The following is a 19,952-nucleotide window of genomic DNA, read 5'->3' on the forward strand; positions in this document are numbered from 1 at the left end:
AGAAGAGTTTTGTTCGGTAGCATTTAATGAAATGATGTATTTTTTAGGGTGCCTTAATATGCTACCCTTTACTTTCCACTTGTTGTGTACACTTTACCATAAAAAAATGTTGATTCTTAAGTTAAATTTAGTTAGAAAGCTACTAAATTCTCTTATTGCTTTAAAAAACTTTTCATGTCATTTATTTTTAAGAACACTAATTGAAAGCAAATAGGAAAACAAGGTCTCAAATTGCAAATGTGACCATAATATTAAGGTTGTAGTGAGTTGATGACTACTCTACCACAGCCTTTTGAGGGAGGCCTGGTCAAATGGAATTGTATTTCTGTGATTGAGATTAAAAACAAATATATAGATAATTTACGGTTTTACTTATTACGATTTTGCATAATCCATTCTGATTTTTATTGATTATTCGGAACCTAAAAAGGATTTATATATACTTTACAAGTAATAGAATGGATTGCTTGATAAACAAGCAACAATTTGTTGGTTAACTAACCAACTTAACTACTTATCCAACAACTATATTGTAATCATATTATGGGTAAAACAACCCTACGAAAGTTCTAGAAAAAAACCAAAGATAACAAAAAAGAATCAAAGAAATACAACAAAACAAAAATAGAAGTTGTGAAGAAGATTCTGCTCCTGACCATGACACAGTTTTGATGAAGACGCCAACATCACATAAAGAAGAAAAAGAAAAATACTTATGAAGACAAAGAAGATAAAACTTCAAGGAAATTAGAGTCCAAGTCTATAGGTACTTCTATCCTTCAAATCTAAAAATACAATTAGTAGTAATGCTCAAAAAATATTTTAAATTGAAAATTGAAATCTACAAGTATAAATGAAAACAATTTTCAAAATACTGTGTAACAAATTATTGGATCTAAGTAACAGGTTACTGTGACTAAGTAACATGTTACCAGAACTAACTAACAGGATACATGAGTGGGAAACGAGTTAACCAACAAAAATTGAACAGAGTAATCGATTACTTCATTTGAGTAACCAATTACAAGGTTACAGTATATTTGAGTAACCAATTACACACTAGGGTAATCAATTACTCAGTTTGACAGAATGTTTGGATAATCGATTACATCCTTTACATAATCTATTACACTGTGTGATAATCAATTAATCAGTTTGACAGAATGTTTGGATAATCGATTACGTCGAGACTGTAACCGATTACTGAGAGCTGTTACAAAAGATTTTCATATTCAAATTGCACAACTTTCACCCCAAACGAAATGGGTTCATTCCAATCGATTCCTACCTTTTCATAGAAGTGTCATGGCTAATTGAAAAGCATATTTAAAGGCATTGAAACTCAGAATTCAGAACAATAACTCATATACACAATCTAGAATTTCTGAAACACTTTTTCTGCAACTTGTTATTAACTTTCAGATTAAATTTTCTAAAGTTGCTTTAAGTGTGGTTTCAAAGTTTTTCAAACCTTCTGAGCGTTATTACTAAGTGTATAAAGTGTTACCATATTGCAAGATATAATAGTATTCAAATCTTATAAAGACAATCCTTGTCATTATTAAAGTTTTCTTCATTCAAATTGCTGAAATACTTTCTTGCACAAGTGTGTGATAAGAAAGGGATAGAGTCACTTGGAAAGGTTGTTTTCCAAAGAGTGATATAGATATTAGAGAGTGAGTAAGGTACAAAGAAAGTCTCGGGATGAGAATTTGTAATTATTACTCTTAATATCTAGTGCAGAAATCTCTTGTGTTGCAAGAGTACTGGATGTAACATTCGATGGACAAGAAGGTGAACCAATATAAAAATCTCTGAGTACTCTCTTCTCCTTTATCATCTTAAATTTACTTGATACTTTTCTACATAACTTTTCCGCATAGCATTTCTGTTGCTACTAACTCTGTAAATTGCAGAAAAATTTGTCATAAATTTAAGACAATTAGTTCATCCCCTCTTAGTTGGCATCTCAGTCTTACAGAAGCAAACTGTGTGACTCACGGCCCGTGCTAGGAGGCACGACCAAGCCATGGGTAGCAGACTTGATAGACACGACTGTGTTGTCCTAAAATACTTCCAATAGCCCCCCTCAAGCTAGAATATAAATGTTAATGACTCCAATTTGAAATCTTGATCTGAAGCCATAACAATGTGATGGATCATAATCTCGATCCTAATGTAATGGTATTCTCAATCATTTGGTTATGTTCTTGGTCAAAAATCTTGACCATACTTCCATGGAATCTGATGGTTCTTAATTGTTGAAGCTTCATAGTTGTAAAATACACATTATGATAATGTTGTGTGTGAGGGAGAGAGTGGTATGAAGTAGAGTAAGAATAAAGTGGATGTAATTGGTGGTATACAAGCTTTATTGTACATTCTTGCTATATTTGTAACCATGAATACATCTCTGCTAAGTTTAGTGTTGAGTTCTAGTAACACACTTTGGAGTTGAGGGTTGAACAATCCAACAACTCTTTGCAATTTAGCAGAACAATGGTCATTTATGCCATGTTGTGCCGCTGCAACACAATCCAATTGTCCATTCTTATAAAAAAAAACTCTTCTAGCTCCAAGATCATGTAACTTGCTCTTGAAGCATAATGTGTTATTCCCTCACTCTACAATATGGATTCTTTATACCAAAGCACCTTTCGACAAATCTTTTGTAATATTTAAGACTGTTCATCATAACTCAGACTCGTAAACCATGAGTCAGGCATGTTGTTTAACCTTTTATCCCCTCTTGATACCTGTTTGGTGTAAGCATTAATGCACATGAAGATACCCTTAACAATCTGACCAGTCCCTTATGAGCAATTCCCTTTGCTAGAAAATGGTTGTAATCTTCAACCCTTGGAGCAAATTCTTTCCAATCAAGATCTCTCTTCTTGTTCAATTTCAAATCATAAAAGGAAGAATGATCCTTCATAAAAGAATCCAACAAGCCTATGCTTCCGAAACTATGCTGTGAAAAGGTGACACCGTGGCTAAGAGGCTCACCATATTTCATAGGCAAAGAGAACAAATAATGAAGATCATCCACCTTCACCACTAGCTCATCTTTGGTCAAAAGCCACTGAAGATCATTTCCTACTTTGATGATTGTAGCTAAAGAGACATTTCACATCTTCCTTACTCACATAGATGCTGAGAGTGAATGAGACATGAATGTGAAAGATAATACTTTATTGAATCTTGGAATGGATGAATAATTGTAGAGAATGGTAGCGATGGTGACAAAAACCTTCAGGGTGAAGGCTCTGATACCATATTACGATTTTGTGTAATTCATTCTGATTTTTATTGATTATTCAGAACCCCAAAAGAGACTTATATACACTTTACAAGTAATAGAATGGATTGCTTGATAAACAAGAAACAATATGTTGGTTAACTAACCAACTTAATGACCTACCCAACAACTATATTGTAACCATATTATGAGTAAAACAACCCTAAGAAACTTCTAGAAAGAATCAAAGAAAACAAAAAAAGAATCAAAGAAATACAACAAATCAGAAATAGAAACAAACTAGATGCCCCACGCCCCGTGGCAGGAGGCACGACAAAGTCGTGGGTAGCAAACCTAATAGACACAACCTTGTTGTCCTAAAATACTTTCAATACTACTCAAGAAGCTTTCTCCCACTTTGCTTGTATTCGAGATTAATTAAACGTCTTCTTAAATAGACATGACCTATTACCTACACTTAGGATAGACCACATAAGAGAACATTAAAATTTAAAAGTATTTTTCATTCAATAACAATTTCATACCACAATGGTCTATAATTCACATTGTGATAACCACAATATCCATAATTATAATCACATCAGAGATATTAAAATGCATTCCATAATAAGCAAACAAGTAACAAGGTTTTAGCAGTTCCACACTAGATCTGTAACTAAAGGATGTATGAATAACAAACAATATTGCATTGGAATAAGAGCACTATGATCCAACACACTAGCATGTTAACAAGTCAATACCAGAACCACCATAGAGAGACCAAAATTCCTTTTCGGTTCGTTCTTGACTTGAAACCACCCTTTGCAAATACCCTTTTATGTCTCAACCACTTCTTCCACTATCCTTTACAATGTAACCCTTCTACAATGTTTCCATATTCAAAAGAGACAAAAAAAGGTCCAAAAAGGAAAACCAAAAAACTTGAAGCAATAAAAATGCTTTATGCAACTCTAAGTGCAACCTTGATCTTACGAATGCTCTCTGTGATGAGGTTGCTAACAGAAACAACTGACTCCATGGAAAGGTTGTTATCATTTGGGAGGTTACTCGATAAAATTTGTAGCCCAAATGTAAGCAAGCTGCCACCACTTTCACTGCCGCCGAGGCCGACGCCATTGCTACTACTTCCATTGTTTGAACGACCATCTGGATGGATAATAAAGCCTGAAGGCAAGAGATGAAGATATGCAGATTCTCCACCACTCATCACCAAGTTCAAGGAATCCATATCCACTGCTACATAAACCATCACTGATGAAGAGCTATCTGTCCATGCATCTTGCAGAACCAGCATGCGACTTTCCAAGCCTTTAGGCTACAAAGGTTCAAATAAGGAATTGTTTTGGTCAAGAATCAAGATCATGATGTTTTTATTTAGGCATATAAGAAAATGTAAAAAAGTGATGCATTTCAGATCATAGTTACACAATTTTTTCGTTTAACCCGCATATCACGTACGACTTACTATGTTCGTTATAAAGGAAGTCTTGTAATAATAATGTAAAAACTAATCAACAACATAGAACTAAGCACCTCACACTGGAACTAATACCAACTACCATGTAACTATATTTTATATTAAAAGAGTAAATACACACAGTTAGATAAGCTTACTTTAGAATAACTTTTACAAAAAAAGAAACACTTACACCATTGCTAAGGACAGAGACACAATTTCCATTTACTTGTCCCTTGGAAATTCGAAGCAACTCTTGCATTGGGACATTGTTGGACAAGACATCCCACTCCCCTCTCAATCGTTCATCGTGAAGGAAATCGAACAACCTTTGCTGCGAAACAGGCATCCAAACAGAGGTAGCAGCACTCAACACAATGCCAGATGGCTCACCAACCACATTTTTCCTGCCCATCACTTTAATGTTCGGATCCATAACATCAAAATGAAGGGGCTCCCACTGGTGCGCAGTTGAAAAACATACGCCACTGAAGAATTTATTGGTTATTCGTTGCGCGAGCTTCACCATGCTTCTCTTACCAGCTAGGGTCATGCCTGACAAGAATAATGGTATTGCTTACAAGTGACTACCAAAGTTGGAAGTTGAAGACATCAATTAATAAAGAGTGAAGTGAGAATGTGACATACCTGTAGGGTCCTCAATTGGGATGGGAGAGGGTACAAGAGTCGCCAAGCATTCGAATTGCCTCTGGAGAGAAGCAACCCATCTTTGAGCACCATAGCCAATTCCATAATTAATCAACGGACGATAAAGATGATGAATCGCGCTTTCATCATATTGGTTATGCTCCACCCAAGTCACCTGAAATAATGTAACTTATCTTCTGTCAATATGATGATTTTTTAAAATTTCAATGCAATAGCAATGAAGTAATTTTAAGATATGCAGAGTCTTGTTAACTCAACAACATAGTTCTGGTAAAAAGTTTATGAGGTTCAATCAATATGTTGTATTAAATTTTGGTATGAGCCATGAACAATCTTCTTGATGAAAGAAGAAAGATGAGAAAATGCATGAATGAGAAAGAAAAGAAAAACTTAAAGCATAAAGAAAGAGAAAGAATAGAGAATCCTTCTTATTGTATTTCATTATTCTCATGGTGATTACAAGGTATGAGAGTACCTTTTATATACTAAATCTATCAAAAGAGAAGGAAAACAGAAAAAACAGAATGGAAAACTATTTTAACATGTTGTACAAACTCTATCAAATATAATTCATATATAATGGAAATTATGTGCATGCTCATGCAAAACTAAAAAATCAGGTATAAACCAATTTTCATTTATACTTGATGAGGTAGTAAATGACTAACATGAAAAAAAAATTAAGCTAAGGAAGAAACAATACATGCTAAGGAAAATAATAATGATTTAAAGTAACATAGATTAGATACTTGCCTTGAAAAAGCCATTGGATGTGTCTTGCAGAATGCATCCAGAAGGGAGCCTCCTGCAGTTCATTATTGGGTTTGCAAAATTGGTAGAATTTTGACCAATGTCAACTGAAACATCAACCACTGCCCATAAACCTTCACCATGCTGCTTGCAATACCTGATGAAGGTCAATTGACGAACCGGGACAAGCGGCGAAGGCAATTGAACTTCGGCTTGTATCTGAAAAAACAACATTAACCTTAGCCAGTTCTAATCCTCCAATACAGTGAATCGAAAGGAAACATAAAAGAAGAGGCACATACCACATGTATAGCTCCATTTCTATTGCCGGATACCCCACTGGATACTACTTCGAGAGTGACAGCTCTAGCAACTGCAGAGGGAAAACTCTCTGACCATTGATCCTATTCACACAAACAAACAAATAAATCCAAAATATATTCATCAATTCGAAGACTGAAGAATCATCACATGCAAATAATGAAGAATATAACCGAATTAAATTGCGTATCTTACCACGTTCATCAATATTTCCACAAGGCCTAGACAATTGCCTATCACTAAACCAGATTCTCTAGTAGCTTCAGTCACATAACCATTGGGTTTTGGGCCAATACAAGGAGGAACCATAATCCTTGCATACTCCTCATGATTCAATACTTCCTTATTGCCATCCAGACTCTTAAACCATAGAGGGATATCTAGTTGAGCCATCTTAATCAATTCTTCCATAGCAACCATTGCAACTTCTATAAGCATCGCTTTCTCATTCGGTATTTGATTTCCTGTTTGTCCCATTGGTGGTGATCTAATAATCCCATTCATGACAGGTTGAGTGTTCAAAAGTCCTTCTCCGAAATCAAGCCCCATTGGCAAGTTCATCATGCCATGGTTGCTTGGACCAGCAAATCCATTCATTCCAATAGCAAGGTCTAGACCAGAAGTTGGGGACTGAAGAGCCGCGGGACCAACTAATGGTGATAGTGTTCTTCCAATGAACTTGTTTGCTAAGGTACATATGCGGGTTAACTCATCCTTAAGTCGAGCATTTTCAATCCCAACTTGGTGCTCATCAAATGAAACCTGACCAGGGAGGGATGGGCCACCACATGTTTGACACATCGGGTTCACCATTGCCTCTTTCATCAAACTATTCTCAGCTTGAAGCTTCTCATTCTCCTGCCTGAGCATCATGTTCTCGTGGCGCTCCAATTGAGTCTGATTCAAGATAAGCAATTCAATTACTAAGTAATCAAATTGCATCAAAAAAGTGCAAGAATAGTAATGTATTCTATTCCAACTTACCTTCATTTGAGTACGCCTATTCTGAAACCAGAACTTCACTTGCTTGTTGGCCAAGCCAAGCTTATTACCAAGTTCAGTTCTTTGCTTTTCGTCGGGGTGTGGGCACTCCTTGAAGAATCTGAATCAATAAGTGCATAAACCAATATAGAAACAATGCACACAATTCAACAATAGACAATCACATTAGTACAGAAGAGTTGCATAATTTAATAAAGACATACGTTTCAAGCTCCTGAATTTGTTGAGGAGTGTGCCTATGATACTTCTTCCTCCTTTGAGACCCAGACGACTCCTCACCAGCATCTTGATCATCACCAGATACACCATCAAGATTGTCACTTCCAGACCGGCTTTCGTTGTCATCATCCTTAACCACCCCTAGGTCGAAGTTCTCACCTAGAAGACTCAAGTCATTGCTACCTTCCATTTTCCTTTCCTGCAGATTAGTCCCATTAACAATATATAAAGAAGCAAAAATCAAATTCATAATCAATAAAGAGGCAATAAAAAATATAATAGACAAAGAAGGAGGACACAATTATAATCTTCTAATCTAACTTACCTACCTTGTACCAAATTCACCATGTTGCATACTATGTACTTGGTTTGTTGTAAAAAGGGTCTAATTAAATTAGTGTAAAAGTGAGGAATCATGTACCCAATTGAACCATACACTTATACATGTATCATTTACCATGTAACTATAGACAAAAACAACGAGAGGAAGGAGCATATAATGTTGAAAAGACAAAGAATTATTTTTTCTTTGAAAATAGAACTAGTGGACAATGAAGAGGTGGCTCAACAATGGGAACCACTAAGCAAAAAATGGTTCTATGGAAAAAATTAGCCAAAACTCTTGCCCCCATAAAGCTATTTATATTATTTCATTTCTAATTTCTTAAATATACGAATTAGAAAAAAATTCTATTTTTTTAGAATTTCCAATAATGAAGAATTGGATTACGGTAATCACTACTGTTTATGCTGAACATTCCACAAAATAACTCTTTTGTTTTATAGTTTCTTTTGTAACTGTTACTATTACAATTTCTACTACACTTTTTAGTTTTGGATCATTTACTCAAGTTCTACTTATGACCTTATAAATAGAATGAGACAAAATTTGAAAATTATGAAAACTTTTAAAAAAATAGATAAATAAGGACAACCAAAAAGTAGTCTTCAATCTTCACTTTTTCAAGACTTCTACTTCCTTTCTCTCTCTTAGAGTGAAGTCCCTTCTTGAAATATATGTAAAAAGGAACATGATAATATGACATCTATTCACATTTACCTCTATCCAAAGTAGTTATATTTATATGATACTATCATTTAGTCAATATATTGTATATCGGATTCTATGTACCGCATACTTCTAAAAATATCTCTTAATAATTATATAAGAGAAATCACGTTGAATTAAATATCACACACCAAGATTGGTGTTACAAATCATGTAACTATAATATACAAATTATCAAACTCTACCCACTTAGTCACTATGGAAAAATATTGAAAGGAGAAAAGAAGAGACATCAGAAAAATATAAGCTCACGAAGAATAAATAATATTATAAAATAAAAATTAATAAATGAGGTATGTTAATTTTTTTAGGATATTATCAAAGTTGGTAAACTTCAAAAATACAACTTTTTTCTTATCATGAATACAAAAAAGTATTATACAATTAAAAACAAAAAATAATAATTTAAATGCAAGATATTTCACACCTGCTCAACAACCAAACTATTTCCCTTTTCAAGGAGTGAGATGTCAAATTTGGTAAAACATATCCCAATAAAATCTTTGAATAAAAATAATAATAAACAACTAAAGAAAAGTAAGATTTTGTTGGACAAGTATTACTAGCAAATAAAATATTTATTTTTCTTTGAGTCTTATACAATATTTTATAATTTATTATAATTTTCAATGAAATAAGAACAACAATTAACTTTTAACCACAATGACAAACACATCATTAATATTCTTATTTTGGTTCCATAAGTTAACGCATTCTTAACCAAATATCTATATATTTTATTTTCTCTTATTATTATTATTTTTTTCTCATTAATATAATTTATAAAATAAGAATGTCACATTATGGTTATTCTGAGGAATCGTGCTCAATTCATTCCGAGGAGAGGTGGTGTAAGTTTGCGAAATCTCTTTCAATAAAAACTTTTCAATATATTATGAATGAGAGTCAAACATAATATGAAAACTAAAAAGTAAAAGAATTGGAAAGCAAAATTTTCCACACGTATCACTACGCAGACAACTAATGAGTAATTTTTTGGGTAGGGATCATTCAAAATTGTACAAAATTTCTGAATAAAACATTTTCTATATAGATACAGATTCTGAGTTATGAATTAGAAGTTTAACAATTAACAACAACAAAATGAAAAGTAGACCATTTTTTAGCATTATTTTTTAAAAGGTGAAAAGGGGTTGAAAAAATAACATTTTTTCTTGATGATCCCATATTCAATTATTCATACTCTACTGAGTGAATTTTCAAATGCATCATATCAATTTCAAGCAACAAAAACACATGGATTCACACAGAAATACCCTCATTTTCTCTTTCCTCCACTACCACCTCTGATAAATAGAGTAAACAACAGAGCCAGAAGGTATAGAAGTCAATACATGTACAGAGAAAAAGTGTACCTTCGAATTTGATAGTCCCTGGGATCTGAAAAGGACAGAATATTTTATAATAAATCAGTCAGCAGCAAAAAAAATTATATTTTATTATTCACTCAATCATCATTATCACTACAAAAATTGAATAATGAAATGAACCCCATTGAATTATTTTATGAGTATCAATAATATGAATAAAAATAACCCAAAACTAACTTTAGGAGTTTATACCTTGGCTATAGTATTCAGCAGCAGAAGCAGCACAACTTTCTCTCTCAAAATCTTCTTCTTTGCACGGTCACTTTCTCTCTCAAAATCTTCTTCTTTGCACGGTCACTTTCTCTCTCAAAATCTTCTTCTTTGCACGGTCACTTTCTCTCTCTAGCGATATTCTCTCTTAAGCATTGGTGGCAATTTATATAGGAGAGAGAGGGATGGGGAGTATGTGTGACATTGGAAAAGAGATCATGTATTACATTTCTTTGTGATATATATAACTCTGATCCAATTAAAAAATATCACTTAATTAAAAATAAATTTCATATAAAAATAATATTTTTATATTATTTTATAAAATTTAATTGTGAAAGAAATAAAGACATTTTGTTTTGGATAGAATATCTTTGTTGGTGAAAGTGACAGGGAGGTATATGCGGGGCCAATTCTAAACATATTTGTGTCTTATGTGTGCCTCCATTTCTCAGCACGTGTGCTTTGACATTGGGTTGAATCATTTTTTACTAATAATAAAGACATTCCTAAAAGAAACTATTTTTTTGGTACTAATTGTACCCTTCTAGTAGAAATTTTTTTTAACATCAATTAATCTCTCACATTTGAAATGATATGATACCTGACAATCTAATTAGACTTATGAAATAAAGTAAACTATTTGGTTGATTTTTGAATTGTGTATGTGTAGTCAAGCAAACGTATAACATCTTATGGAATTAATTTCATAATATCGAATTGACTTAATCAATATCAAATTTTAATATAAAATTTAGGGGATGCAAATATATATTCAATTACAATTTATAATTAAGATCAAACAAAAAAATAAAGAAATATATACAATTTTTTCAGGATAACATATTATTTCTCTAAATCACAATATTAACAATTAAAAATATTAAAGAAAAATGTATATTCATTTAAAGTGTCATTTTCCATTCTTTTAAAGACTTAAATTCATAAATGATTGAATTAGAGGTAAAATTTTCAAATGTTTTCTTTTCAATATAAATCATTATGTTATCTGCAAGAAATTCATCTTCTACTTTATTATGTAATTTTTTTCCTATTTGCATTCGTTGCTGAAAATGATCATTTTGTAGTAGCTAAAACATAATAGTTAAGATAAGACAAATAACTCAATCAGACAAATAATATGCATTCATTTTCTACATAATGTTAAAATTGCACTTAATTTATAACATGAACGATTAATATCATTAACAATAAAATGTTAAAATTGACATCTCAAATTAATCTTCTCTTAGTCATTGAAATATATAAGGTATTTTTTTTTACACAAAATTACATATGTTATTAATATTAAATAACTTATAAAAATCTTAAACTTTTTGTTCCAAAATTTGAGAAATACAATCTATTTTATAATCTATTTTATAAGTGTAGATCCACCAATACCTAATAAGGCCAGTCATTATAAATAATTATAGTCAATAGTGGAGCACCTCCTACCCTCATATATTTTTATTATTTTTCACTAAAACAAAATTGAGAAAATATGTAGATAAGAGTATTTTACTTTGTAATTGTATCATTTATTATTCATATTTAATTATTATTGAATTTTAAATATAAGTAATACAAATGAATTACGAATGATATATTGACTGTTTATAAATCTTTATACTGACGATGCATAAATACTAAATTCAATCAAATTAGGAATGTTTCTTTTATTTTATGGTTGTTTTTTAATGATAATTTTTATTTGATAATTTTGATTCCAACTTGGAAAATGTTAACCAGCGTATAAGGGTGTGTATTAATTATGAATTTTAAAGTAATAAGTGTGTAGAAAGGTAATGCATTTAAAACTTTCAAAACTCAAACGTTATACTTTTGGCACACTTTTTATGTTTGGTAGAATACTTATTAACATGATCCTATACATTTTAGGAATAATGTACAGTCCTACCTTAGACTTTATATTTTTTTTTGCAAACAGACACACCAACTATATTTTTGTCCCAAGTCCTTAAATTTTAACTATTTATGAAATCAATCCTTTTGTTAACACCTAATTATTTTAATAACGGGGAAAATTAAATAATTCATTGTTTCAATCTTATTATTATTTATCTAGTAATAATTTCTTTCACTCACTTAAAAGTAGTATATATATACTAAAAATTTAAAAATTAGGGGACACAATAAATACATGAGTGAATGTAGTTTCGTACCCAAATTATCTCATTGCATTTGTCAAGTTCATAAATAATCATCCATTCCATGTGCATCAAATGCACAGGTCCATAGTTAATAGGTGCTCATATTTTATATTTATGTAAGTAATTTTTGTTTTCACAATTGTTACATTAGGTATGTATATTTAATATTCTGTTGATTATTATATTATATGATTATAATTAGTATAAAATTAAATTGAGAACAACCCTGGATTGATTGAGTATGAGACGATTCAATATTCATTAAAAATGTAACCAAAAAAATATATATTGGATTTAGGCATCTAATGAGTAACAATAATTGATGAATAAGAAAATAAGTATTATATGATTATTGTATTATACTTGAGTCTATTTAGATACCCAGCTATGTAAATCTAGTATTTTATTTATTTGGATGGCATATCCATGAAAATTTTGTGGCCAAGAAAAAATAAGATATAAATAATGAGTGACTAAATTTAAATAAATTCAATGATTAGGTCGTACACCTTATCTAAAAGATTGATTTAATAGTTAGAGTTTAAAGAGTAATCGTACAAAAATGTAATCGAGGTTTCTATTTGCAAATGACAAATATTTTGAGAAGTGTTTATGCATTTTGCTAACAAATTCATTAGGTTGCACTTCTTAATTTTTTTGTCTTTAAGATCTATCATGATCACAGGTATGACAAAAATATAGACATATTGAGGAAACCAAGATTGTTTTTTTTGTAAGGTTGTGTTTTTAAGGAATAAATATTTTTGTATTAGGTAATATTATTAAATAATTTTTTAATTGATTAATTAAATTTTCCTAATTACCATATAGAATTATAGATTGCTTATTTACTCCATATATAAAATTTCATATATAAGCACTTTATTGGTGTACTAACAAGTGTCCTAAAGATATTTATTGATTAGTGAGTCAAAATATTGAATTAAAAATAATAACTTATAAATCCTTAATCTATATTTGAATGATTTTTTTCAATATAAGATTTTTATCTTCAATTTCTTAATAAGTGCATCTAGGATATTAATTAGCATCTCCCAATTTTCTATATTGTGATGCACTTACTTTGTGTCTGATGTATGCATTTTCAATGTACTTTTTTATATTACATCTTTCATGTATTATATTTGATCTCATTAAATATCTATGATGATTAATATATAAATATTAAATGATGTGCCAATAACGTAAGAACAATTTTACGTTGTTAATGAACATACCATTTTTTATTACTTTTCATTAAATATTTTTTATTTAATATATGTTAGAATAATGCATTAAGAGGGTATAAAGGCCATTAATAGGTACATGCATATAGAAGTTCTTATCCTGTACCCAAAAAATAGAAGTTCTTATCCTGTACCCAAAAAATAGAAGTTCTTATCCTCTTTGCAATTTAGAAAATAAATTGTATAATTACGAATCATTTTTTATGTATATTTATTAATTGATATATATATATATTTGTGTGAGAGAAGAGAATGTGAACCATTTATCATATTTATTGGTCTTTTAATCTTTAAAATGCAAAATAGACTCTAAAAGAACCACAGTTTTTGAGTATTTTATGCTTAGAGGATTCGTATTTAATAATGAGGAACAACACAACATGGACTATCTTAAGGATCGCACACGTGACTCTATTATGTTAAAAATGTAATTATTAAATTATCAGATTTTGTATGATTTTCTTTTCTTCCTGCACAATCTACAACCAAAGAAAACTGATAAAAGACCTAAATTTATTTTGAATATTTCTAATCTTGCTATATTTTCCTTGAGATAAGAAGGAAATAAAATCACAAATATTCTGTTTTACTTTCGCGTTGTTCAAAGAGGATATTATTCTAAATATGCAAATGATATTTTTAATTTGTAATTTATTGGAAAGCCATATTTCAAAAAAAATAAAAAAAATAATTTTCTGTTGTCATGAATCACCATCTTTTTAAGATCTATATTTCTGTCCCTTCCATACATAGTTATTGGAAGAACCCTAAAGTGACCAATAAGTGTTCCATTATTTCTTAAGTGGATCACATTTTAAAATAGTGCAATCTAATATTGTTATATTTTAAAACACAATTATTATAATGTGCACACTTTGATTGTTCAAACCTACCATATCTACTCTATTGTTCTAATCTCTATTATTTAACATGGTTAAACATTATCTAACCATCAGTAGAATATTCTCAGACCTCTTTATTGTTCAAATCTATCTAGAATGGTTAAACATTTGTTAACCAACAACAGATTTTTCCTACCATTTTTTTCTTCCCGTTTTCTTATTATCTCACTCATAAACTAATAATTTTTTTATATAAAAAGTATCAGTTAGGATAAGAGAGCATCAACTAGGATAAAAGTTACCATCAATAACATTAGTGTTTTGTGGATGAAAAGTAATGAAGAGAAGGAAAGGAAATTAATAAAAGAACGGGTACCATTATTTAGAATTCAAAACTAGATAGAAAAAGGAACTCGAGAGAATATTTTCTCCTAATCTTCAAAATCTAATTTTTGTTCTCCAAAGTTAAGGTAAAATAATAAAACTGAAACATTATGGGATTTTAATATTTTATTCAGTTATGGATCTTCCAAACAACAATAAAGATTGCATTCATTGTTCTACTATTTCACTTCTCGTTTGTTTGTCCATACTTATTTCCTCAACCCTAATCAACAATTTAACTCAAACATCTTTCCTCTAACCTAATGAACAATTTAACTATTTTTTTTATGAAGAACCATTATTTGTTTCAATTATCATGTTATATGTTTGTATGTTTTTCTGTTAAAATAAGGTTGGAGAATGAGATATGTGATGTTTATTATACATTCTATACATTTCATGATTAAGGTAGCATTTGACAGATGTCTATATTATAGCGAACAAAATATGCAGGCTTTATTCTATGTTTAATGTAGTTTAAAAATGGAACTAAAAACATATAAAAAAAAGAGCATTTTGGTTTCACTAAAAGGACGAAATCAAAGAAAGAATTTTTTTTCCTGATATTAAATGCTACCACTTTGAAAAAAAGAACTTATCTAGAGATCGATGTTTTAATTTTAAGCCCGGTGAAGTGGTTGTAAATTTGTAATGTTTGTATTCGTTGTTTTTGTAAATCCTAAGACCACAACCCCCACCACCCAGTTGTCTATATCTATTGTCTCACTCTTTTGTGTCATTTTATGTGTCAGGAGATATGATTGACCAAAAAAATATTTAGTAATTATAATTTTAACTTAAATAATTTTTTTCAACCAATCAAAGGTGATGGTACATAGAGTGGTACAAAAAGTGAGACAACAAATGTGTTCCACTCCTTTATATAAACTCTATTTTATGAGTAAAGATCCTCAATATTACTAGAGAAAAGTACTATTTTTACACTAATTTAAAAATAAAAATATCATTATAAGTATAAATAGAAACATATATTTATCATTTCATTTTGTTTTTACCTTGTTTTGTATAATGCTTCCTCTCCGGTGCTACTCTTATTTTATTGTTTTCACTTATCGTGGGTTAGAAATAATCTCTACATTTGAAGAAACTAAGCTAAACTATTCATTGTTAACCTCAATTATTTGTATGATATATATTCAACCTTAAATTTTTTATCTTCCCGTGTTTGTTAGTTTTTAATTTGATAAAATTGTTAGCATAATTGAGTGGTTAATTAGTTGGTTAGGATAGTTAGTTTTTCTATCCTTTATATAAATGATTCAATGTAATTTTGTTTTTCAATCTATTCAATATTCAATAAATAATATTCTCTTTTTCATCTTTCTTGTTTCATCAAGAAGATTTGTCAATGCCTCCTACCATTATAACATGGTATGAAGCAATACTTATCTCTTTATAGTGACTTTCACTTATGCTTATCATTCTTTTATTTCAAGATTCAATAAAGAATCATCATCAATACCATCTATCTACTGCCATCTAGTTTGGAGCTCCTACATGTTGTTCTTGCACCTCATAAAGATGTAAAAGACAACACCAACTGGTTTTTCAAGGCATATTATGGAAATATGATTTTTTTATGGCTTATTGATGCTTGGAGTTTTCTTCTTCTATGATCTTTCTCCAATTATGGTTACTTCTACCGAAGAGCATAACTCATTTTTACACTTCATTACTAATGTGTGTGCCATAGTTAGAGGTATTTTTACCATTTATGGAATACTATATTCTTTTATCTATCATGGTCAAAAGGCTATCAAGAAGAAGATTTAAATTGGTAAATTTAGTTGTTCTATTGGAACATGCCTGAGTGTTAGTTGAGTACTTTCCGATGAATGACTCTCCGGATAGATACAGTCTATTCAAGAGATGTTTTAGAGTTCTTGAGATTCTTGGTAGTTCATCCTCTACAATAAATTGACAAGATCACTTTATATTCCTTTTGTTCTTTTCTTATTCTTTCATCTATTATCCCCAATTATTTCTCATTTCTTATTACTCTAGTTTCTTTACCTCTCTCTCATTAAATACACAACATTATAGTGTGTAATTTTTTCTTCATTGAAGCAACATATAAGGATCAAGATTAAGGTTTATCTCATTTCTCTCTTTCATCTGTTATTATTGGTTTGCTTCTGTAAAAAGGATGGTTAAGCGTTGGATGAAATTGTTTCTGCCAAATGGTGGTTAAGCGTTAGTATTGCTTCACGTTCAGATTTCAAGACTGTGAGACGAAGATTCGCTCACTAGCAAGAGGAGGTATTAGAGTATGCGTGATGTTCATTACAATCATTTCAAGCTTGGAATGCTTGACACATTCCAGCTTGAGGGGATGTTAAAGTTGTTCGTTGATTTCAGTTTGTTAATTGTAATATTGTTTTCATTAATCGATTAAGAGTTTAATTAATCGTTTAACTAGTTAGTTATTAGCTAGGCATTGTAGTATATAAAGGGTGATTCCCTTATTCTTTGTAACTCAATTCAATATAATTTTTTTTTATTTTCTCATTCATGATTCTTTCATACTTCTTGATTCATCAAGAAGCTTTCTTTTCATAGATTTTCTAATTTTTTCTTTATTGCTTTATCAAAATTCATGCATGGCTCTACCATTTATTCAAGTTATCCCTGATGAATCACCCTTGGTAAATGATGGTAAATCACCAACTTATGGTATTCCAGAGCATGCAAAGCCATTGCTCAAAAGGCCAACTCAAGTTTCTAAAGATTAAAGATCATGATGAGAATGTTACTTGCTTCTTGATCCTTTGCAAGAGAACCAATAATTCAAAGAATTGATATGCGTTATAACACTAGCATTGTTTTCAGCCTAGATGAAGGTCATGGTGTATTACTCAAAGCCTTGGCTGCTAGATAAATAAAAGGATGTCCTCCTTCATTGATTTGAATATCTTCTTGAGAAGTTCTCGTACATCAATGGTAACAAGAATTCATATTATTCAAATTGCAAGAACCTTTACTTTCTTTTCTTATTCTTCATCTTTTAAACCCCAATTATTTCATATCTTCATACTCTATTTTCTTTTCTTTACTCCTCTTTCTCATTAAACACAACATTAAAAGTGTGTATTTTTCTTCATTGAACTAATATATTAGTATCATGATTAAGGTCCATTTTATTTTCTCTATTTCATCCATTATGGTTGGATTGGTTGGTTAAGCTTATGTCAAAATAGATGGTTAAGCTTTGGATGAAGTTGTTTCTGCCTATGGTGGTTAAGCGTCAGTGTTGCTTCACATTCAGATTTCAAGACTGAAGGATGAAAATTACTCACCAGCAAGAGAAGATATTATTAGAGTATAACATTGTGTTCAATACAATTATTTCAAACTTAAAATGCTTAATACATTTCAGTTTGCGAGAGAATGTTAGGATAGTTAGTTTTTCTATCATTTTTATAAATGATTCAATGTAATTTTATTTTTCAATCTATTCAATATTCAATGAATAATATTATTTTTTCAATCTTTCTTATTTTATTAAGAAGATTTGTCAATGCCTCCTACCATTTTAACAAAAATCCTGCCTTATTCTGATTCACAAAATACTTGCTATTTCGATTGATAATGGTTGGTGATGTTTTTTTTAGTGGATCTATTTTTTATAGAGTAATTGTTTGTGAGATTTCTAGGCACGGTTCTTTTATTTATAATTTGTTTTTGATGTAGACATTTTAGGGTTAGGGTTATGTGTTTAATTTGAATTGAGAAGGGTTCATATTTTGCATTTATGAGGGGAATATAAAAAAGGTTTTGTTGTTGTGATTTGTGAAGGCAATTCATCAATGAACCAGGGGAAATATTTCGTTTTATTTGCTGCAATGGGAAGTGTATGGATGAAATCCATGTAATGTGAGACAGGTGGTGTTGCAATCACCTTATGTTACATATTTGTATTGTTTTTTAAGAGGACATTGCATTTATTTTGTGTTCTTTTCTTTTCTTTTTATTCTAGTTTTTATATTAAAATTTAAACTTTTTGTTTGTTCTGTGCTTGAATTTGTGATATAGGAAGCATGTTCAAAGTTAAATTGTACTATTTTTTATATTTCTCAATGTGTTAATGATACAAAGTTGTTTTGAAATTCTTGAACATGTATGAGATTATTATGGAACTAATGATGTCAATGTTCAATCTCAAAATCAATTGGTAATGAAAAGAGTAGTTTAACATGTATTTAAATTATTGCTGAGACAATGAGATAGACGATACATGACTTATTTTCGGACATGCCCATCTACATAAGCCTATCAGATCGATCAAATAATAGATTTACTTTTGATTCATGACTAAAGGATAAAGGATATTTTTTTAGCCCACGACAATCAGAACGAAGTTCGACTCTAGTTCTGATATTATGTTAAAGTTTCATCTCAAAACCAATCGACAATGAGAATAATAGCTCAACAAATATTTAAATCATTCCCGAAACAATAAGGTAAAATATATGCACACTTTACCTAAATTATTGAAACTTGATATTATGAGTTTGTTGTATTCTAAGTTTGGACATTATGGAATAAGCGAAGTGAGTTTAAAATTATAAGAAACCAATACTCATACATTCATTATTTTGAATCATAGAATTTAATTAACACTAACTTAGAATTCACATTTAATAACACACATTCAATAACGTCAATGAGTAAAATACTATTAAATGATAGGTGAATAGAAATCAACAACATTCAATGAAATAAACGTTGTTAAATGATATACAATCAATAATGCATGTTTCACTGAGCGTTGTTGATCGTATGACTCAAATATTCAATAACGCACTCACTAAAGAAAGCGGTATTGATTCTAACACATTCAATGATGCTTATTTCACTTTACTTAGCGCGGTTGAATGTCCACTTTCTACAATGTTTGCATTGAATGTCTACTTTCTATAGTGTTTGTTGAAGTAAGCA

General features: G+C 30.4%; 1 protein-coding gene across 1 annotated transcript; it reads right to left on the reverse strand.

Annotated features, from left to right (window-relative positions):
- On the reverse strand, positions 3,879-7,932 carry LOC109363446 (homeobox-leucine zipper protein ANTHOCYANINLESS 2-like). Its single transcript, XM_019609710.1, has 8 exons — positions 7,661-7,932; positions 7,440-7,557; positions 6,651-7,352; positions 6,437-6,538; positions 6,138-6,353; positions 5,364-5,538; positions 4,909-5,270; positions 3,879-4,574 (listed from the first exon to the last, which is right to left on the reverse strand). The coding sequence occupies exons 1-8, from the start codon at positions 7,924-7,926 to the stop codon at positions 4,200-4,202; spliced, it is 2,316 nt and encodes a 771-aa protein (XP_019465255.1). The 5' UTR covers positions 7,927-7,932; the 3' UTR covers positions 3,879-4,199.

This window comes from Lupinus angustifolius, chromosome LG13 (assembly GCF_001865875.1).
Source record: "Lupinus angustifolius cultivar Tanjil chromosome LG13, LupAngTanjil_v1.0, whole genome shotgun sequence".
In the NCBI taxonomy this organism is placed as follows: domain Eukaryota; kingdom Viridiplantae; phylum Streptophyta; class Magnoliopsida; order Fabales; family Fabaceae; genus Lupinus; species Lupinus angustifolius.